The 24030-nt window shown below is 32.5% G+C and overlaps 1 protein-coding gene across 1 annotated transcript; it reads right to left on the reverse strand.

Annotated features, from left to right (window-relative positions):
* Positions 1–10207: 10207 nt before the first annotated feature.
* On the reverse strand, positions 10208–15292 carry LOC149547491 (putative flavin-containing monooxygenase 1). Its single transcript, XM_089791666.1, has 5 exons — positions 14365–15292; positions 11549–11789; positions 11262–11443; positions 10818–11167; positions 10208–10670 (listed from the first exon to the last, which is right to left on the reverse strand). Exons 1-5 carry the CDS (start codon positions 14848–14850, stop codon positions 10334–10336), a joined length of 1596 nt encoding a protein of 531 aa, XP_089647792.1. The 5' UTR covers positions 14851–15292; the 3' UTR covers positions 10208–10333.
* Between the last annotated feature and the right edge of the window lie 8738 nt (positions 15293–24030).

Here is a 24030-nt window from a genome sequence, read left to right on the forward strand (position 1 = left end):
GTTCCTTCCCTTATTGATTTTAGTTTTTTTCTCAAAATATGGTGGGGGCTTCCTTAGTGAGATGATCTGTGTTTTTTCTTCATCATCATCATCATCCTTATCATCAAGCTTCAATCTCCTTCTAGACTTCCTCGACTTAGTGGCAGTGATCACAAGTGTAGAAGACCTTGTAGATTTTCTTGATGGTGTCTTTACTTTCTTGTTTGGAGTTTCCTCTAAATCTTCTTCTTCATGTTCACTTTTCTCTTCTTCTTCTTCTATGTCATCACCTTTACCCTCTATAAGCATTAGAGGCACATCTATCTTCCCAAATTTCTTCTCAAAGTTCTCCGTCTTTTTCTTTCCTCTCTTCAAAATTTGAGGAATATGAATCTCAAGTGAAATTCTAGTTTTTGCTTCTTCATAGGCTCCAAAATAAGTAGCCTTAGAATCCACTAGTTCATTGATAAGAGCTTCAATTAAATCTCTCTTATTGTCAACTTTGACTTCATGTTCTAATGGTTTTACCCATGCAATCCTAAACTGGGTTGCTTGAATGTGAACCTTGTCACAGTCAACTAGGAAATAGATGTCTTGCTCATAATCATCGACTAATTGCTTGGAGGTTTTAAACCCATTTTGCATCTTCTCATTGAAGTGCTCAAAATATGCATCCATGATGTCATCAAAATTTTCACCCATTTCACTAATGAAATCATTGATCTCATATAAAACACGTTTGTTTTTACTCCACATAGCATTTCCCTTGGATGGAAAGATTTTTTCACATAGAAAAATAAAAATATCAAAAGAGAGCCAAACTTACATGATTTTTTATTGGATGCTCAAATGCTCTCCATGTTCTTACTCAACTAAATAAGCTACAACTCAGCAAGATCAAAGGATAAGTTATTCTTTACAAATTTTTTATGCTAGGTCAACCACTTCACAATGAATGTTGTTAGTGTTGAAAAAAATTATTTAATTGAATGTTATCTTTGATGTTACACAAAATGTCAAACCTTTACCGAGCAGTTGGTGATAGTCGAGCTCACTCGGGCATCGAAGGCAAGTTTTTGTATATGTCAAGCATTCAATTATAATCAAGTTCAGAGATAGTATTGACTGAGTTCAATGAGTCAATGAAGCGAAGTCAATATTGAACAAGTTGGGTAGGACTTAACAAAGGAATCCTTTGTATTGATAGAGTACTCAACTTTGTATTAGCCGATTGTTAGCATATTAAATTTGATAAATTTATTGGTTAATACAAGCCGACTGAAGGGATGAAATTTTTTATATTAAAAGAGTATTCAAGCCAACTTGACAAGGTGAATCATATATATATATATATATATATGAAAGGTCAAGTTTAGGATTGAAATATGGAATTAAAGAAGATGAATAAAGGAAGTGAATTTGAAGGATATCTGTAAAAGGAAAAGCATTTGAGTTGACACAACTACAAAGAACATTCTGATCAAGGAGGATCAAGTAATCAAATAGAATTGAGATCTAAATCAACAAAGTCAGTTGCATCAGTAATTAGGTCAAGTCATTATTACTCTCTAATAATTGTAGCAGTGAATCAAATCTCTTAACAGAGTTAGCTTAATAGCTATTTAGAAAATCCTCTAACAAGGTGGCATTTCTAGATTAAAGTGTCTAAAGACCTCTAACAAGGCCACTCCTAACAGGGAATTAAATCCTCTAATAGGGTCTCACCTAACAGTGTTTTGTGTAACCTTTAACAGGGTTGGCTCTTAATAGGGCTCACTTCAAAAGAGTGAAAAATAATAACTAGTTAAAATTGGTGGTTTTCCTAAATTGGGTTTCCATGTTAAATATTGGTGTCTCTTGTGTACATGTTATTTCCTTTATGTTTCTACAACTAAGTTAATAGAGGCTAATCACATTAATATCTTAAGATCTAATTATCGCTATGCTAACTGAGCGATAGTAATATATTGAGTGTTAACCAAGTTAAAACAAAATATTTAGTGTTAACCAAGTTATAGTAGGATTTGGTTTTATTTTGTGTTGACATCTTAAAAGGGACTTCAATTTTTTTTTAGTAAATGATTCACCCCTCCCCTCTCAGTTACTCCTTTACATTTCCAATAGTTAGGTCTACTTGAACTATATATCTTGTGAGCTATGACATGAATTCTAAATTTGATTTCCATATCAATAGCATTATTCAACTTCATACCTCTTCTGTCCCTTTCAGCTAGGGCTTTCTTAGTCAATTCTCCTTGAGATAGGGTTTTTGTTGTCTTAGGTCTATCCAACATAAGATAACCTTTTACTCAATGGATCATCTTCTTGGTGATCTTGATAGGTTTCTTGAGCCAAAGGGTCATGTCATGGACTCTACTCAATTTATACATGATCTATTTTATTTGAAAGTTCCTCGACATATGTAGAATGTGGGTCAAACCCTTGACTTCCAAATGCTTATATTCAAGTTTCAAATCTCCATTCTCACACCGCATTATATGCCTAATCTAGCTCAAAATTACCCAATTCTTGAATAGAATAGTGATAAAAATTCCTTACATCATGAATTAGAAGTACCTTTAGAGGGATCACTAATTGTGCTCCTTTGGGACCCTTCTTTGCAGCAATTGCAGGGTACAATTTAAATTTAGGTGATTTGGAAACTACGTTCCTAACTAACATTCCAAAACCCTTCATTATCTTCATGTTTGATGAAGATGCCATAATGCTCGGTTAATGAAGAGCTCTTGATAATCAATAGACTTTCCTTCAAGTTAGCTCGACAACAAATTTTCTCTTAGATCACTTGGGTGTTCAAAATACCTCTCCACAGTTTTCTCTCTGAATTCATGGCGAAAACATAAACCCTCGATTTCATCTTTTATAAAAATTTAAACTTTTAGGGCGTCGTAAATGCTCTATACTATGGTAGATGAAATAACTCAGTTAGGTCTTCAAACTCAAACTCAGCATGAAATATACATCATGAAGCTCAGTTAGAACTAGTTGCCAATCTAACTTCGCTCAGTTAAGTCATATGGCTTGGTTGAGTCATAGAACTTGACCTTACATGTTTATGCCTAAAGAATAACTTGGTAATTTCTGACAGCTTGGTTATAACTAAGTTTTGACTCGGTTAAAATATGATTCTTCCATTTGTCCTTGTACATCTGATATACCGATTTGGACTCACATGCTTACTTGATTGAAACTAATGTAAAATATTATATTATATTCATAACTCCAATGGTCTCCTTGTATGCTTACTCAGAGGTGGTTGTATCACCCAACTCATTGACTTGGGTGTCAACAACTTCAGAGTTTTGACTTTAGCTTTCTACAAATTTCATTACCCATTGTTGAATTTTTGAGTCTTAATCTCATCAATCTTTGTCTTACCTTTATTCTCTTCACCAGTGTTTGTAGTATCTTGATTCATTCAACTTCTTTCCAAATGATTGAGTTCTTTGTATACATAGCATCTTTTGGTATGATTCCTTTTCCTGAGGTGTCCATATTCTCTACATAGATAACATCTATACCATGTGTTGTAATCCCCACTGATAAATGCATCTGATCTTGGTCCAATGTTCCATTGCTTTGTTATGCACCCAAAGGACTTATGACCTTTCTTGTTGCATGTAAAGTACTTCCCTTCAAATTTTGGTTTATCTTTACATTCACTTGCTCTATGTCTAGGCTTATTGCAACTATAGAAATTACCATTGAACTTTGGCTTTCCATTACTCTAGCATTGGTTTGATGAGTGTCATATCTTTCCACAGTGGTTGCATGTCGATGTTTTGTTCTTTTGAGCTCCTTGCAATGATGATTCTCCTTATTCAGTGTAACCCAATCCATTTTTTTCTTTGTGTCTTTTCTGAGATAGTTTAGTCAACCGATTCATGCTTTCTTGTGATCTCACCATTCTTCCATTGGTTTCCTTTTCTACTATAAGATCATTCTTGAGTTTATAATTTTCTCTCCTCAGATTGATGGCTTCTTGAGTTGCACCATTAATTTTATTTATCATATCTGCTTGGTGTAGTGATAGATGGCAGATCTCATTGTCCTTTTCTTCTAATCTTGTGTTGAGTAATTCTTTATCTTCTTCTACCATCTCTTTATCATTTTCAACTATGTTCTTTTTTTCCATGACTTCACATATCTTTACTAAATGAATCTCTTGTTCTCTTTTCAATTTCCTAACTTATTCTTGTAGAATAAGGTTCCTTCCAAGAAGATCTTCTATAGCTACATCTACTTCTTCTAAACTTCTTTCTCTACAAATGGTTTCTATTCTTTCTTCTATGTACAGATTATCATTCATCTGTACTACTAACTCTTTTATTCTTTTCAAGGATTAATAGATTTGATCCTTTAGTTTCTTGATTTTTTACATGGCCACATGTAGATCCATCTTTTCATTCTTAGTGGCCTTCTCTAGTTTGTACACTTTCATTGCCTCTAATCTTTACTCTCAAGTTGCTAAAATTTTGACTAGAGAACCTTGCTTTGATACCAATTGTTGGAAATGTAATGAGAACTAAGTGACTAAGAGGGAGGGGGGGAGGGAGGTGTAAATCAAGAACCACTTAAAACTTCTTTCTATTAATCCCACTTTATTATATTATCTAATCTTCTTGCATGCATAGAACATAAAGCAATAAAAGAAACAACACCATAATGATTTGACACAAAATTTGGTAACCAAAAAACCCTCCAAGAAGAGGGTAAAACTAGGGTGGGAATATTGACACCCACAATGCTTTACCACTACATTAATAAAGTTGGTATGTTAGGGCTTACAATTGATCACTTCTAGTGATTTACTCAATTAAGAGTGAGTAGGACTACTAGGTCCACCTTGTGAAAGGGTTTATACAATACAATGAAGTATGCACTCGGTTAAGAGATTTTGCAAGGATTGTTAGTTCCACCTAATTAGAGGATTTGAGACTGATACACTTGTTAGGATCTCTACTTTGCAACTTTGTTTGCTGATGAAGATCCTTTGAATAATATAATGATCACCTGACTATGATAGATTAGTCTTTTCTTTGCCTTTGTACTTCTTGGTACCCTCCTAATCAATATGTTCTTCCATTATCCATATTCTCTTATGATAATGAATAATATATTTCAATCTTGGATGAAATAATATTTCCTTCATATAGACCTATCCATTTAGTAACTTTGCATTACATCAACTACAATAGTTCACAAATAATTACCAAGTCGGCTTAATGTTGACACTCAGGTTCAATAGCTTACTCGGATTCAATTCCTTTTGTCATATAGATATTAATATCAACCTGTTCTAAACATTCAATTTTCAACTAAATACTCATATGATACATAAATGCTTCCCTCTAGAGTAGATGTCATTATTAATATTATTTCCAAAAAGTAATATAGATCAATTTCATATATATAATACTAATCATTGTATTTGAGATAAATAGATATTACATCCAAGATTAGATAGAAAACATGGATTTCACTAAAGGAATCAATATCAACAAGACTATTGGAGATATTATTGCTGAGAACAATGAATCAATCCAAGAATAGTAATGAGTCATCTCTAAAAAGTAATTGTATTTTCAAATAATACCTTTGATTTCATAAATCTAACAATTGACTTGTACAAAATGAATTATCTAAAGTGATATCTCCAATAGCATACTAAGGTGATTGTTAATAATCAAAAATATAATGATAGACTAGGGACTATCTTCCACCTCTAAAATTGCAAACAAACAAATACCCAGCTCCAAATAGAACCAAAAATACAAGGAACACAAACCTAGGATGCGTTCCTATGCTACCAACCATAGGCTTATAAAGGCCTCCAAGAAGTTTTCAAATTTTACTATGGGCCAATATCACTATATTATTATATTATTATTTTGACCCCTTTAATCCCCATCAATATTTTTAAGAGCAATGAGGAGCGGAGATTAGAAGTCTTGAAGGAGGGTTTAAGGATTTTCTAACATGCAAAGAAGTGAAAGACTATTGTGATAAAGTGTGGATGGAAAGGCTACTATGCCAATAAGGGAATCTACGTCTTTTCTCTATTTGGTTGGGAAGCCTAGAAACAATTTTACTATATAGGAAATAATTGGTTGTTGATGAGGATTTTACCTATTTTATAAGGTTTTCTTTCCATTTTGTTGGTTTTTATATCTTTTTCCCTTGCTAGAAATACTTAATATTCATTTATGAGCATTTTCCTATTTTTTTTCCTCTATAGACATAACTGGTCTCATAGACTAGGTGTGGTTGGTTTACATGGGAAGATCTCCTTTTTCCTATTTGTTGGGTCTAGTTTATATATCATATTTCTTGGGAGCTCTGCTTTCTTTATTTTTTATTATATGGATGCCTATTATTTTTTCTACATTAAGGGCTTCTCAATCTACTATTTTTAACAATGACTTGGGATTGTGGTCTTGTTGGAGGTTACTTCAAGTCCTACTTGGAAGTCTCTATCTTCAGTTACGAGGATTTTTCCTTTTGTGTTTAGTGTAGTTGGCATCTTTGTAGTGCTTGTATTTTAGGGGTCTTTTAGTAAGATACTTGGGTACCCTATTTTTGCAACCTTGGTGTTTTTGGTGGTTGTTTTTAGTTGACAGAACATCTTTGGAAATTTTTTATGTTTTTTTTAAATTTATGATTTTACCTCAATGGCTTATGTTTCCATTTGTGCATAGTTTTTGGGCTCTTTTAGGAGTCTTTTATATTAATGTTTAAGTTCCCCCAGTGTAAATAGAATAATATTCCATTTTTCTTGGTTGTGTGATGATCCTCTTGGAGATGGTTCTTCTATAGGTTCTATGCTTTGTCAATCTATTTTGGCTTCGTTATCACACATATTCTTTGGGTTGTATACCTTATTATTGTTTGTGCTTATGGTTTTTGTAGTGTAAGGAAATTTTATTCAATGGATAATATAAAGGAGGTTGTCTTTTTTGTTGTGGATCATGTAGAGAATATTATTCTTTATCTAGGCATTACTTTCCTCTCTTTTTTAGTTTTCCATTTGAGATTAATTCGCATGGTGATTTTCTCCTGTTTGTCTTTAAAGATTTTCAATGCTATGATTTTTTGTAGAGTAGATGGTTCTTGTAGACCTATTGTGATGGGTTCTTTGGATTAATTTCTCTTGAGTTTTTTAGGACCATGACACATCTATGTTTATAGATTTGTTTTTTTAGAAACTTAGGCTCTTGGGCCTTGTTTGTGCCTTCTTGGAGTCTATGGATCATTTGATGTTTTCTTTTACTTATATTCTTATTTTTTGTAGTTTCTTCAATAATGAGTATGATAATTCATGCCCATCATAGATTTTTGTTTTTTTCTCACGTCTAAAAATTATTTTCTCAACTCTACTTACACTATTTATATAATTTTATTTTTACTAAGGGTCTCCTCTACTAACTTGGAAGGCATGTTTTTTTGTTATGTGTGTTCATTAGAATCTCTTTATTATTCTTTCTTATCTTTTGGCCAGGGCCTTCATTTTCACTTCTATGATATTCTCTTACAACTCTCCTATGGAAGTGGAGATTTCTCTAATCGAGGTAGAGACTTCCCTTGTCATAAACATTGTGTATTTAGTTTTTACCAAAAAATTTCCCTTCCTTGTCTCATTAAGGTGGATGTTTCTTGTATTGAAGTGTAAGGTGGATGATTCTCTAAATATTGGTTAAATATTATATAATAGAATGGCATTGAAAATGTAGGTGCATTTATTTTTCTTTATCCTAGAGCATCAGTGATCTCTATGCAATACTTGAATTCAAAGAGGACTCACAATAGTATCAAGAAGTGTCAAATTTAATAGAACCTTACAATACCTTGGTTAATATTTCTACTATTTGTTATTGAGTGCTAATGTATTTCATCTCTACTACTTTCATTTCCACCAAATCTTGAATAAAATAATATCTTATATGCAAATTAGTCTTTCTACTATGATGGATATGATTATTTGCTAATTTTATGGCACTCACATTGCCACAAAGAATCATTGTAGGCTAAATTTCCTTCTCTCTAAGTTCTTCAAGAATTTTTCTTAGACAAAGTGCTTATGTAAGTTCTAGGTGACCACAACATACTCTACTCCTATGGATAGAGGGAAACCATGATTTTCTTTATTAAGCTCCAAGCAATCCAACTAAAACAAAAGAAAAATAATTATAGAACTCCCAACAATTCTTTTATAAGTTGTATCATCAATTATTTCAACACCATCATATATATACTACACAACACCATGAGCACTTGGAGTGGAGGATGGGTTAATCAATTATATCAAGTTTGTTCAAGATATCCTTTTCACACTTTATTTGACAAATAAAAATTGCATCTGTACTTTGAAAAACCTCCTTTCCTTGAAAATATTTTAGGAGACCTAGAGCTTTCATCTCAAATTCATTGATCATAGAAATTTTGATCTCATAGCATCTAAGACGCATATACAACTTGATAATAATAATAATAACTTCTTGCTTGAAAGAAATAAAGTGTATATTGACTCTTTCTTTATTCAAAGACATTCTCCTAAAATGTATATCAATGTTTTTATACCATGAATTTAAAATAATCAATGGCATACTTCTATGTGAATTATTTAGAAAGTAATCTTGCCTTATGTTTTTCAAGCTCGTACCACTATTAAACTTTATGTGGTACACCCATTTCATTCCAATATTCTTCTTTTCATATGGAAACTTTATAGTTGAAGAAGAATATTTTATGTCATATAGTTTAGTTGAAGAAGGATAATGATCTTAAAGATATTTCAAGTCCTATTAGAATTTTAAAAAATATGAATACATTATCTCACTTAAATATAATGACGACTATTAGACTATATTTTATAATAAATGATAAGAACTAAATATTATAGAGTTTATCCCTTAAACTCATCAAAGATTTTCATTTGGTGCAACCCAATAATTTTCTATAAGAATTCTATTTTTGTTAAATGAAAGTGTCTTTCATGAACTAATTAATGAATTTTTATTATTATTTAAGTTTACCACAAAAAAAAAATTTAAAATGATTTTTAAAAATAGTCTATAATATTTATCTCAAAAATGAAAAGATTCACCAATATAAATTATTGTGAAATTACTTTTAGGATTCAATTGTGTAGTATTTTGGGTCAAACTTGTTCGCCCATGTTTAATGAGATGGTTCACATGAACCCATATTTCATGAGAATTTATAGAACAATTGGCACTCATTTCATCTAGGTGATGCTTATAGAGGTGAAGCATCCAAACTACCTACAAGGTTACTCACCTCAGTACTACTATAATTTGAATGTACTTAACTATGAAGTTTCCTTCACAGTCAAATCCACTCTACTTACAACCCCATTTGCATAACTTTTAGTACAAGTGTTGTATCTTAGAAACAATTCTTTAGAAAACCCCTAAAGTTCATCAATTGATAAGTAGGAGATATTTTTAGACAAGTCAACTTGTGATATTGTTATTATGATTCAAGTGTGTAATATTTTGAGTCAAACTCGTTGACCTATGTTTCATGACTAGTGGTTCACACAAACCCATATTTCATGAGAATGAATAGAATACTTAGCACTCACTATATTTATGTGATGCTCACATAGGTAAAGCATTGAGACTTCCTGGGAGGTCCCTCATCCTAGTATTACCCCAATTTGAACTCACTTAACTACAAAATGTCCTCTATGGCTAAACCCGCTTTACTTACAACCCTTATTTGCAAAACCTTCAAGAAGTGATGTCTTATGAATGATTCATTATAAAACCCCGAGAGGAAACTTCATAGTTAAGTGTGCTCAAGATGGAGTAGTACTAGGATGAGTGACCTTGTGAGACTTCTCAATTCTTCAACTCTATGAGCATCACTTAAATGCAATGAATGCTAAATGTTCATTTCATTCCCAACAAATGTAAGTTATGTACAGCACTACTCATGAAACATAGATCAATGAATTGTACTCAAAATACTATACAATTAAACTTGATAGCAATATTACAATTTAACTTAATAGATAAATCTCCTACTTATCAATATAAATTTAAAGTTATTTAATAAAACATTCTCATAAAAATTATATATTATTTTAAAGAGATTTGTTAATAGTTATCCTTAACTAAAACAACTAGATATGAACATTAAAAAGAACTAATATCAAATGATTTGTTGTCGTTTTGCATACAGGTTTTAAAATTTCCAAACTCTTTATTGAAAAATACTCTATGCTTTATTGACTTATGGAGCTTGTCACATTGATCAAGACAAAAGTAGATGTTAAGTGGACTATAAAACCCACTTACTTACTTACTTTTCAATTGTCCATTCCATAATCCATGTTAGAATATGGAGCGAATAACTCATCATACCAATTCCCTTTCCGCATTGGGTTTCTTCCCATGTCTTTGCATAGATTATCATTATCTGTGATTTGAAAAATGCATGCTTTCCAATAGCAGGGCGTAAGTTTCTTGACATATTTTTGAAGATGTTTTGCATTTTCCTCCATTTCTTTAACACTAGGCATCGTTATTTTATTGGATAGAAAATAAGCCAGCCACTGAGAACGTATCTCTACAGAGTGTAAATTCGATAAACTCTCGAAGTAGCCAAGAATTGCCATTTGTGGAATGTGCGGATGAATGAGCCCCCTACAATTATCTAGTGTTAGAATCTCGCATACTTAATAAACCTTTTTGATAACATATTTATTTAATCTTAAGTTCTATCAATTGCATTAAATTCAATTGAATATTTCCTCCAGGCCTGTATAAAGAGATTTTATTTTTTCTCCATACCTGTATAAAGAGAGTGCAGCACCTGATTTATCAAAAGCATCTCCAAATTCGCTTGGAAGAAAAGTCTTTAATTTCTTGTCTCCATCATAACCAGTACCCAGAACAACTACATCAGCTTCTACTTTTGTTCCGTCATCTAACACAATGCCCTTATTATAAAAACTCCAACTAGATGATTTTCGAAAACATATGAGGCCCTCCTCTACTTTTGGGAAAAAATTGTTTGGAAATGATCCAGTGTTGCAAGAGGATAATGTCTGCAAAAAGCTCATATCTGGAACAAGCCCATACTTTTTCAGTGGAAATTGCGAAAGCAAGGAAAGCTCCACAAATTTGGATATTGCCCATCTCTGTAGGAAACATCAAGAATGTTATTGATTTGAGGGACAAATTTGAATTTGTAAATATATACTCAAAAAATGTTTAATAAAAAATTGGATTTACCATTGGAGCGAATATGTATGATAGTGAGTTCAAAAGAAAACCCTGTGCCGGTTTACCAAGTAGAAATTGTGAGAAACGTGTTCCATACAAATATGCTATGTGCACTCCCCCAATCACATAATCCTCAGGGACCAACCAATAAGGCTTTTTATACACCATTGTACATGGAGGGCAATTTTCTCCTGCAAACATGAATCAGTTATCTTAAACAGAATTTTCTGATTTTGTTAGTTTATCCTCTACAATTTACTCAATAAAGCACATTATATGAAGATTGTTTGTTATACCTTGATTTGCCTCAGCACATTCTACAGCAAAATCTATTGCTGATTTCTGATACCCAATGATCACAATTTTTTTCCCTTTTACAATTTCATAAGCCTCTTTTTCATTTAAAGCAGAGTAGTCCATAGTATGTAAAACCTTTCCCTCAAATACTTCTGGTCCTTTATTTGGAGGAAAGGATGGGATTTTTGGCATACCCCCATATTTACCAATGCATAAGATCAAGAAATCAAAATTATACCACTGCAAAAAAAATAAAAAAATACCATGTCAGTAATCAGTTGACATAGAAAACAGAGGATAAATTTCAATTCTGCTACAAATAAACCCCACTTTAGAAAGAAGTTTATGGAATCTGATAGTCCTTATATTAATCAATAGCAATTGCTAATTATGAATTCAAACGTGATCCTGCAACATTTACTTGTGTCTGAAGCAAGGATTATGATCTACAACTAGAGTTAATTCTGATAAGAACACTTGCATTGTAACCTGGTTCTTGTCAGGGGATTTACCCAAGTTGTCAAGGACAAAATCTTTGGGAAAGACCTAGATTTTGTAGGATATAAGTTGAAAAAAAAAATGCATTCCATGGGACATAAGTTTATAATATGATGTAAGCAACAGAAACACAGATCAGGAGCAAACATTAATGAAGATAGCCTAGAGACAACCCATTGCTATCAAAGAGCTAACTTTTAGAAATCATAACACCATTTGTGAAATGCTTGAGCTAAACATATAAATCAGACCGATCAGTGGAAGATTAGGAAGTTGAATAAATATTGAAAACATTGAAAAGAAACAGGACTGAGTAGTACAGAGATACTTGTTAACATATTTTTAAAAAAAAGAAAATTGACACAAGTCTCCAGATGCAATGCAAACTGCAAAGTTAAAATGGTTCGCTACCTTTTTCTTAAATGTAGCAGATAAATCAAAGTAAATGTCTATTAATCTCAGAAACAGTGACCCTGCTATTTAAAAACTATCTTTGAAAATTCTTCAAGATAGTATTGCACTCGACTATCTATGGAACAGAGTACCCATGTTATGCCAGACTATTTGAGAAGTCCTGGCATGTAGAGCTAATAGTGTTTTAAACTTTTATATAAGGTATTTCTGATTCATTGGCTCTAATTTGATAAGGTGTATCTTAGGCAAAAGGGTGTGTTTTGCATTGACAGTGAAAGCCCTATCCGTTACACAATGGCATTGATTCTATGTTTGATGAGTATGGACAAGTGGATCTTATACTAATTCGATTATGCAAACTACAACTGCAATTATGCAACAAAATTCTCCTCTGGACGATCAAAGGATATGAAGCCTAAATCATCCGCCAAAGCTACAAAACTATGTTTAGAAGAGCTTTGGTGAAAGTATTAAATATTTGGTCAAATGTAAGAAACGTGAAAGTATTAGCTATTTGGTCAGATGTAAGAAACTCTTATACTTTTCCCATCCTGGACAAAATCTTGAACAAAATGATGTCAAATCTCTGTGCGATCGATCTAGCAATAAAAAAAGTGCAACCATTCTCACAGCACAAAGTAGCTGTATGTTCTTATACCAAACGTGTAGATCTTACAAGCTATAGACAACATGTTGCTACAACAACAATATAGAAAACAAAGCCATGGTTTCATGCGTCTTACTAAACCCTGACAAAAGCTCTAGATTCAGGTCAGAAATCACAACGACATATTGAGTTTATATCATCTATTAGACCTACCCTAACAAAGTCTATTTACCCAACAAAGTGCTTCACGTGTTCCATTGACAACAGAAATCATTACAGAAAATCCAGAAGAAAACATACACGCCAAACCAGTTTCGCCACTTCCGACCGAAATGCTTCTCTTCTTCTGTTTAGTGTTTCCTATTGCCCCTTTTTTTGTTTGACTGCCCATTAGGACTGTTTCACATTTCACCGACACCTTTGTCCACACATACCCTATTCGCATCTCCACTGCATGCGGGACAACTGCCAATAAATCCAACGCCACAGTACCTAGAAGCCCTAAGCCCTAAATCTACACAAGTAGCCAAATCAGATTTCAACAATCCACATCAATGAATTCTTTTTTCTTAGTTTTATTGTGTAACATTTGTTTATTATTAACATTTCTGATCAGAATGCAGGAGAGTCAGCATCTTGATGATAGATCAAATAGTGTAATCTCTGGTTAACTTTCGTGCATCCTGATGATGAAACATGCAGTGCGATCACAAATATTGATAATAAATAAATGTTACACAACCAGAAAAAAGAATTCATCCACACAAATGATCAGACATGTTTACAAACAGAAACAAGCTCAGAAGAATAGAAGGCAGGGTTATCACCGGAGGTCGAAATCTGTCCCTTATCCGACCTCATTAAACTAAAAACCTTTTCTGACATTCTTCAGTCCTAAAAGTACACAAATAACAGATTAGGGGGGCTGAAAGTTTTAATACTCATGGAAAAATGCCTGGGCAGCCTGAACTAGTAAAATTTATTAGAGGCCCAAGTAAATCCCATTCGTTGTATTAATTGATCTAGACAGCTACACTATATTTCACCTTAGTTACTAATTTTCCTGTAAACCCAAAACATTTAGGTTTTTGAAAACCTAAATTTCAAGGCACATACAATTGAAAACCCTTCTGTTTTCAAGAATTCTGAACAACACAATGGTTGGAACCAAAAATATACATTGCCATTTGAAGAAGTAATGATACAGGACAAATAGATCCAATAGTACATATGCTGATTCCTACTAGCTCCTAAAAGGGAAAGATGGCATGTGATTTTATATTTAGAAACGCCCACCTCTATGAATTCTCCATTGTTTTTCTGTACACCAACTTCCCAGACCTCGCCATCATCATAAGGGCCTCCATTGTTACCCCACAATCCAGCAGATGCACCACTCTGTTTCCCACTATATCGAATCTCCACCACTTTTGTATTGAACTGAATGCAATCCAGGAGCCCAAAATGGTTTGCATAACTGTTGAAGTAATCCATGACCTGGGTGTGGTTGGGTAAGAGGGTGGTCACATTGCTAGGCCATGGAAAATCGGTGAATTGGAAGGCAGGACGAGGGGTTTGCAGTTTTGTTGATGCAAATGTCTCTCTCCACACTCCTCCTATTCCCTCTTTGGCTTCAAATACAATAGGTTTTAACCCTATACTCAGTAGATACTTAGTTGCTAGAATCCCACTCAATCCTGCTCCCACAATGCCCACCTTCTTTTGCATATACCCATTACAACTCTCCTCTTGCTGGGAAGAAACCCCTCTGGAACTAGCCATTACAGTAACCTACTAGACTAAACCCGAGAAACTTGTTAGTTCTCAAACAGCAAACGTGGAAAACTTGTTATATGGTTTGAGGTCTTCTCGAACGGTAAGAGTGCAATAATGTCAGACATTAAAATTTCACAATCCATTAGTTTGGAAAATTTGCTTCTGAATTTGGCGGTGGTTGCTTTTCCCTGGATATTTTCCATAATAGGAAAAAAAAATCAAATACAATCAAATCTAATCAAATGTAAGAGCAAATTAAATTGAGTATAAAGCTCACTAATTTTATCTATTTTCAGAGTTTAATGACATGCATTAATTAAATTCAACACAGACAAACTGTTAAATCAGGTAGGAGCAATTGAATTCCTTGCAAATTCCTGTTTCATTCACTAGAGATAATCATCACATGCCTTCCGTAGATATTGCAATTTCCTGTTTCATTTAGTAGAGACAATCATCACATGCCTTCTGTAGATAACACCTCCAATGCACGTCGCATTTTACTTTATTAAATGGAAACGTGAAGAGATATGGCACCTGCTATTTGCACTGGCCAGTATGTGGTATGACGTCATCCCGCCGTTGAAATTGATGTCCTACGTACAGTTGTCCTGTAATTCGTAACTTCCAAACAAGGAGCTCTCTATCTAGTAGAGGATTTGCACCAGATGTGACAGATGTGACAGTTTCCAGAATTTATTAATTAATTTATAAATCACAGAGCAATAGTCCTATGAGGCTATTTAGCCACGGGCTCCAAACAATCTATCTTTCTTTATTAATTTATATTTTAAATTTTTTAAATAAAAAAAATAGATGTGATTTTTTAATGAAGTTTTTATTTATGTTGTATAAAAATATTTTTTAAATAGATTTTTAAATTGTTGTAAATATTATCAATTTTAATATTCAATTAGATTTAAATTTATCTTAGAATATTTGATAAATTTAATTATTTATATTTTATTTAACTTGTATTAATTTAAATTTAACAATGTTAATATCAAATTTGAAAATATTAATATTATAAATATTCACAATTTATTTAAATTTAGTATAAAATTATATTAGTTAATTGATTTTTAACATTTTAATTCCAATTGAAACCTAACAGTCATTATCTCTAAATCGTAACATTAACTAACATTAAATCTAACCCTAATATGCACTTTACTTCTAATAATTATTCTAATGCCACTCTTAATCCTAAAGTTAGCACCCCACACATCAACTCATTTAGATTATAGAAATGTTCTACACATATGATCAATGTTTAAATTGAGGTTATACAAATGTAGTTTGAAATTATGTAAGTATATTTTTTTCTATATTGATTGTGTTTATCTTTCATTGTAATTTTTATTATTTAATTTATTTTTACATAAAATTATATATTTTAATATTTAAATATAAATATAATCTAAAATATGTTTGTAAGAATTTGGTATAGCTCTGATACCATGTAAGAATTTGCCTTAAGGCAAAATCACCCAAGATCAAAGAACTCAAGCACAAGCACAATAGTAGACCAATAAGGTATGATTAGAATAACAATATTCAAAATTGATTTATTGTCATTCAATGTTTTGTCGTATACATACACACTAGTAATGCCTGAATATAAAGGCCTATGTAATGATTCTACAATGCCTAGGAATCAACATACTGATAAGTTTTGTACCCAAGCACATGTCCACCAGAAGTGGATTATCCTCCATTAAGCATAGGAGTAAGTGTGATGATGAGAGGATAAGCCTACAAAGGTGTAGCATGTAAAATTATGTTGTAGACACCATGTGCTAAAAAAAGAGTGTGAATAATTGTGTTGTTTACATGACAACTTAGTTAATTATGCAAACTCCAGTATTGTAGACACCATGTGTTGAATTAGAGTTGCTTACTCCTGTGTTGTCAACAAGATGACTCATAAGAGTATGTAAACTCCTAAGTGTCAAACTAATAAATGATAAAATAATGCATTGACCTAAGTAAACTTAAGTAAAGTGTAAATAGTGAATACTTATTTACAACAACACCCCCCCTTAAGTGCAACTTAGGGGAATGCATTTAAGCTTACGAAAGCTAGGATGAATATGCATGATGGGTCCCGACTACTACGCCATGTTAGGTACCCACGTACATAATGCAATGCAATCTCTTATAAAGTGAAGAAAGAGGGAAAACCTCATGGGAAAAACCCTCCCCCAAAAAGAGAGATGAAAAAACAAGATGCATGGATGGATGGAGTAATCAAGACCCCCCCATTATGACATACATCAAGTATATACAAAAGAGAAGAAGGACAAAACCCCATAAGAGAAAAAAGTCCCCCCATAAAAGAGAAGAAGAAGGAGACAAGGTAGTCCCCCCCCCCCCAAATGTAGAGTGTTGATTAGTAATAACTGCTCCAATATAGAAGTCAATCCATGACTGTTGAATAATGTTCCTCCCCTTTGGAAGAAACAATGATAGAGGTACAAATGAAATGCTTCCTCTATGTGTAGAAAGAAAGAATCCCAAAGATGAATGGTGTCTCAGAAACCTGCTCAACTATCCCTATGTTGATGTTGATGGTCGCCTCTTCCAACATTGTAGAAGAAAACATGTGCAAATCTAGCAAGGATGAATGTAGAACCTGTCCCAAAGAACCAACTGCCTCTTCAAATGAAATGAGACCTCTTGTAACTATTATACATAAGGATCCATAATCATATCAACCTATGAAGATTGATCATGTAGACAATGGACAAGAGGGACAAAGTGAGCCCTCGTGACAACTAAAGAAGATTTTGCTTCATCAAAGAGAAGATGTAAATCATCAAAAATGTCTCTCGAATCTGCTATGTGTGACTCCATGAACAAACCTAAAATATATGTCAAGAAATCATCCATTAATGTTGGAGCTAGAAGACAAGGTGTACCCTACTGTGCTAGACCTATCACTGTGGCAATGGATAAAGTATTCACCTCAACAAAGAGAAGAAAAATATCATCGATGATGTCTCCTACATCTTCAATGTAGGACTCTATGAACAAACTTGCAATATCTGGAAGGAAGTCGTCCCATGAAGCTAAAGTAGGAAGACATAATGTTTCTTGTTGCATTGAATCAGAAGCATCTATGGCTGGAATTAGATCAGTAGTAGCAATAGGAGCATCAGGAGGTGTGATCTCATATGGAGAGGATGCAACTACAGCTGGAGGTAAAAGATCTTTTGGGAATGGAGGAACGTGTGGATCTCCATACATCTCCCAAAGATAGATCCAAATATCATATAAATCACATGAATTTGTCTCATCAAGTGAATCCATAACCTCCATATCCATATGTAGAAAGAGGGCACGACAAATGATGGAACTAGTGTCACCATTGTATGAAAGTCCTTTCACATATGGCAATGCATTATGTTGACTAAAGTGAGAACCAATTAACTCCACTATTATAGTCTTGTCTTGTCAAGGTAATTAAATCTTCATCATCCATGATGTACTAATCAATTTACCCCCCAAAATGCAAAAACAAACAATCAACCTCCCACCCTAATGTATGATTTGGTGCTTTATATGTAGTGTGTGTACAATAGGCCACTTGTCAAAATGTACAAAGTGGACTTCTGAAATTGTCGGTTACAATTGTCTTTTGAGACTCAAATCTATCACTAAGCAATGTAGCTCAGATGTACAACAATTTTGAAAAGTAATCAAAGCAAGACAATGCAAAAAGGGCCCTAAGTCTGAAAGTGATATTTTTGTTCACACAACGCTATAATTTGATTGCAGATCTGGAAAGTAGATGAAAAATTAAGCACTTTCAAAAAAATTGGAACTTAAAAATGTGTCCAAATAAGCTCATACGGAGTGTTTCAAGTTGTAGAATGCAGGATTGGACAAGTACAATTGCCAAAAGATGCAAATTCTGACAAATCCATGCACCAAAATTAGAAAACAAGAGCACCATTGAAATGTTCAGGAAATTGTACCCAAAAAAAAATACACCTGATTTGGAGTCCGAATGACTGAGTTATGGCCTCCCAAAGTCAGATTGTAAAATCAAAACTAAATCTAAAGAGGGGTCTAGGCAGCAAACTATGAGGTTAAATTTGACGGTCAAATGACTACTGCAGTAGTTCAAATTTTCTTGAAAATGATGATCAAATGATTGTCAAATTCAAGGTAGCGAACCGCTGAAGTTAGCAAAAAATTGCCTCCCTAGGATGATGTGGTAGTTGACTAATCGTACGGATGTACAAATGCTATATGTAAAATGACATGTGACTTGTATGGCCGCTAAGCTGGCAAATGATGTCATAGGCTGACATGTAAAGGTTGCTAACTTGGTTTGCCTATGTGTCTTGACATGACAATTAGTTAGTGGTGTACATGGTGATGCCACGTATCCAGCTAACATGGACTCTATCTATGTGGAGGTCTCTATCCATGTTGGCAATGAGTCCACGTGGTGTGGTCTATAGTTATAGTATGGTGTGTTTAACAGAGCTAGAGGTTATGATGCATGGCAGGTCTAGAAAGTGGCCAACTATGGCCGTGTGTTCTACTGTAGAATGTGTCGTATGGCACTATGGAGGGGTGTTGCATGTCCAGACAAGAGGGCACCAGAAAGTTGAAGCACTAGAGTTTTGTTAACTGTGGTTGGTGATGCAAGGTCATGCTAGAGAATTCAGTGTAGTGGGTAGAACGGTTGGGGAATCCTTGCGACTGCCAGAGAAGATTTAGCAGCAATCGGCTAGGGGAAGACTGGTGCTCGAGCTAGGAAATGTAGAAGTGGTTACTGGTGCAAGGTTTATACTAACTATGCTAGGAGATTGAGAACAACAACCAGATAAATAAATGTCGATGGGGTTGTTCACCGTGAGGGCCAAGGATAGTAACGGGACCCTAGGGACCCTTCTTTTAGTCACACATTGACCAAAAGCTAGGATCAATTGTTATATAAAAGTAACAAACCTTCAGTGTGAATGCAAACAATGAAGCCATCAATTGTATTGTGTGGTTTGGTCCGCCATAAAATGGTGGATATTGTGTAATGCCCCGCCAAGGGATCCAAAAGAATTAACCTAAAGTTTTACTAAGTTTGCTAAACATTTTTTTTTTTTTTAACAAGAAGTATAACGTACACATCAAACACATAGTAGCGGAAGCAATAACATGTAATCATTGACAACATACATTGTAAGTTACATTTCTTAAAGATCCCAAGACGTTGAGTCACGTTTAAATTTAATTAATTCTAAGTCTAACAACTATCACATACATATGAAAGAATAATCAGAAAGTCCCATGTCCATAATATACATTTGTTCCGAATGCCTCTCGGCAAATTAATTCGGAATGCTCAATCATCCACTATACAAGTCACAGGGTATGAAAGGCTTAAAAGAATATACATATGTAATAATAGAAATACATCAACCTCCATGAATCCATGATACAAAGTACAGTAAAGATATATACAAAACTATTCACCATACTTGATATGTCCATACATCCATAATGATAAAACATCTAACATAAAATCTAACCATCCATCATAATAATCCAAGGACATAGTGAAGGTAAATCCCAATCACGAAAACTCCAGCCACGGTGACCACGGAACGGATCTCAATGGTAAGAGTAAAAGCACTACCACCCGACCGCGTGGAACCTAAATGGTCCACTCCCACCGCGCTGAGGAGATAGTCTCAAGTCCCAAATAGGATAACAAAACCTATAATCATAAATACTCTCTAAGTCCAGGAAATCCTATAAGTATGCTAACTCAAGGGTTCCTAAAAAGATCGACATCTAAATCCCAGAGGTACCACAAGACACGTAGGAAACCTAATATGCAAGCGGGAAAGTGTCATTGCAAAAGTCACGTAGAAGTTACCCGAGCAATCCCTTAGGAATCCTGGGTCCCTACTGATCCCTGCGGCCACTAGTATCCTCTCGTACTAACGAGGCATACTATGGAGTGCAAGGTCGTAACCAAGCATTCTCTCTACCCCATCCTAGTCTGTACTAGCACTCAAGGCATGGGAGAGAACATACAATTATCTTATTAGGTTCATTTTCCCTTATTTAGTGTAAATGTTTTCACTTATTAAAACAACTTACAATGGGTTACTCCAGGCAGCCTCTTAGGGCCCCGATCCCCATTGCAAGCCACTTCCCGACTCTACACATAGATAACCTACCCTAGGCTCATGAAATCACAAATCAAGAATCATAATAAAATCACCTCAGTCCTATACAAGCAACTGAAAAACATCATAAAAGATAAGCCACAAAATTACATCAGTTCTTCATGAGCAACAGATAAGCATCCAATAATAATCATATGATCACGACAGTTCTCTATCAGCAACTGAAGGCATCAATGATAAATCACAAAATCCAATGGTTCTCCAATGAGCAACTAGAAAGTATCCCAATAGTAAATTACAATACTAATCGAAGACTCCAAAATGGTCAAGTCAAAACATGACATCATCAAGAACATAACCAACACTTCAGTCCTCTTAAGCGACCGAAAAGCAAACCAAGTATAACTGATCGAGACTCAAAAATGGTTATCAAATATAACTGATCGAGACTCGAAAATGGTTAAGTCAAGTATCTCAAATACATACACCTCAGCTTCACACAAGGAAATTGGAAAGCAATAACAAACAGTAAATACATCCATCATAGAACATACTATCACATTACCTTGGTTGGTTTGAAAAGATCGAGAACAAATCATCATAACATCACATTCACAACCCCGAGCCTCTGGGGACAACCTAAACTGGTCAATGCTAAACCAACCCCATAACACTCAAACATAAACAATATATAGAAAACATCATAGTCTCACAATTGGTTTTGATTTGAAATATACAGTTGAGTTAAACAATAAGGTTTCAGTTTTCAGTGTTTATTTTCAAATAAAAAGTTTTATAGTTCAATTTAATTGATAATATACTATTGAGGTTTCCATTTCCAGTTGAACGTATGTTTTAAACAGATAGAACCCATAGTTCACCTTTACAAAGTAACCCGTTCCTAACTCCAAATGAAACACCTAATTACCCTTAATTGATCTTAAGTCAAAGTCCTAAAACAATCTAAGGTAATAATTAAATTATTAATAATCCTTGTTGATTATAATAATCTGAGCTTCCATTAAAATCGATGTTATAATATTAAACTTGCTTACACAAATATTTGATTTAATTAATCTTAATTAAGTCAAACTATAACTAAGATTAATTAATGATACATAAAGAATCATATTATATTTATTAATAATTTATTTATTTATAAAATTATTAATAAATAATAATAAAATTTCAATATAATTTAAAATTTAATAATTTTAAATTATCTAATAACAATATTAAATAAAGTAATTCTATTTAAAACGTTTTTTTTTTTTTAAACGATTTATAAAAATTTAAATTGTAATATTTTTTTTTTTTTTTTAATATAAAACAAATCTCCATTTTCGATTTTAATAAAAGTATTAAATAATTAATTTTATTTTAAATAAGATTTATTTAATTTTATTAAAACAATAAATATATATATATATATTTATATAAAATAAATAATGTTTATTTTAAATTTAGTTTGATTTAATTTTCATTAAGACAATATCCTCCAAGGAAAATATATATATATATATATATATATATATATATATATATATATATATATATATATATATATATATATATATATATATATATATATATATATATATTATATATATATATATATTTTTAAAACTTAGAACTTTCAGTTTTACATTCAAAATCCTTACCTAAATAAATCTTAATTTTTAAATCAAGAAAACAAGGGTTCTAATAATTCATCCAGTCTCCATGGATACAGAAATTATTCACGAACAATTAATAAATTCACAATATTGAAAGCTTAAAACTTTCATCACAGAGAATTCGGATTTACAAATCCCAGACACGAAGAAGACAGGAAAGGATAATTGCATATTTAATCGATAATCAACAACACAAGACCCTACCTGATCTTGATGCTATTATGAAATCCCCAGGAACTGCAAGAGAATTCGCTCCTCTCAATAACCTTCTTCCCAAAATCTTTCTTTGGTATTTGCCTTCTGAAAATCGCTTCCAAAAGATGTCTCACCAAAATTTCCCGTCCAACTTCGTATATCCCAAAAATGAACCCCCAAAGTTGTGATAAGCAATTTCTCCTCAATTCGGGGCACTAATTGTGCATTTACCCGAGAAGACTCTTTGCACAACTCAGTTAACTCCAAATTAACCTTTATTATCTTTTCTTATTCTTTTGCATTCAACTTTCATGCACATTAAGTTGAATTATTAAATAACTTTATCTAATATTCCACTTGACTTCTATTTTTAATCTTTATTACTTTTAATCTCATGCGCACTTTATAAAATTAAAGTAACATTATTATTTTCACTTATTTTATCTTTTAATAAATTTCTTTTATTTAATCTTATGCATAAGTCATGCGAACTAGAATATTTTATTAAATAATTATATTTTCACTTTTTAAATTATTTTAGAAACTAAATTGGTAAAAATATTTATTAATTCAAATAATAATAATATTTAGCATTTATTTAAAAATGAACTCTAAATATATTATTATTAAATTAACTAAATATTATCAAGTTCTAAATTTAGACTTAAAGCTTTTATCTCCAAATTTAATTCCTTTCATTTAATTAATTTCTCAATTTAAATAAAAAAAAATTAAATATTAAAATGTCATAATAATCTTCTATTAAATTAAATCATTAATTAATCGTTTTAATTAATTTCTTTTATATTTAAACTCATGCTTAGATCATGCGATCTAGAAACCTTTAATAATTTAATATCTTTTCCACTTTTAATTTATTTAAGAAACTTTAATTGATAAAATATTTATTAATTCAATTAATAATAATATTTACCATTTATTTAAAAATGAACTCTAAATATATATTATTATTAAATTAAATAAATATTATCACATTCTAAAATTATACTTAAAACTTTTATTTCCAAATTTAATTCTTTTTATTTAATTAATTTCTCAATTAATTAAATACAATTAAATATTAAAATATCATAATAATTTTCTATTAAATTAAATCATTAATTAATCCTTTTAATTAAACTTAATTAATAAAAAATACATCAAGGACT

Source organism: Cupressus sempervirens, chromosome 7 (genome assembly GCF_028749045.1).
Source record: "Cupressus sempervirens isolate cs-2001-9-10 chromosome 7, ASM2874904v1, whole genome shotgun sequence".
Lineage (NCBI taxonomy): Eukaryota > Viridiplantae > Streptophyta > Pinopsida > Cupressales > Cupressaceae > Cupressus > Cupressus sempervirens.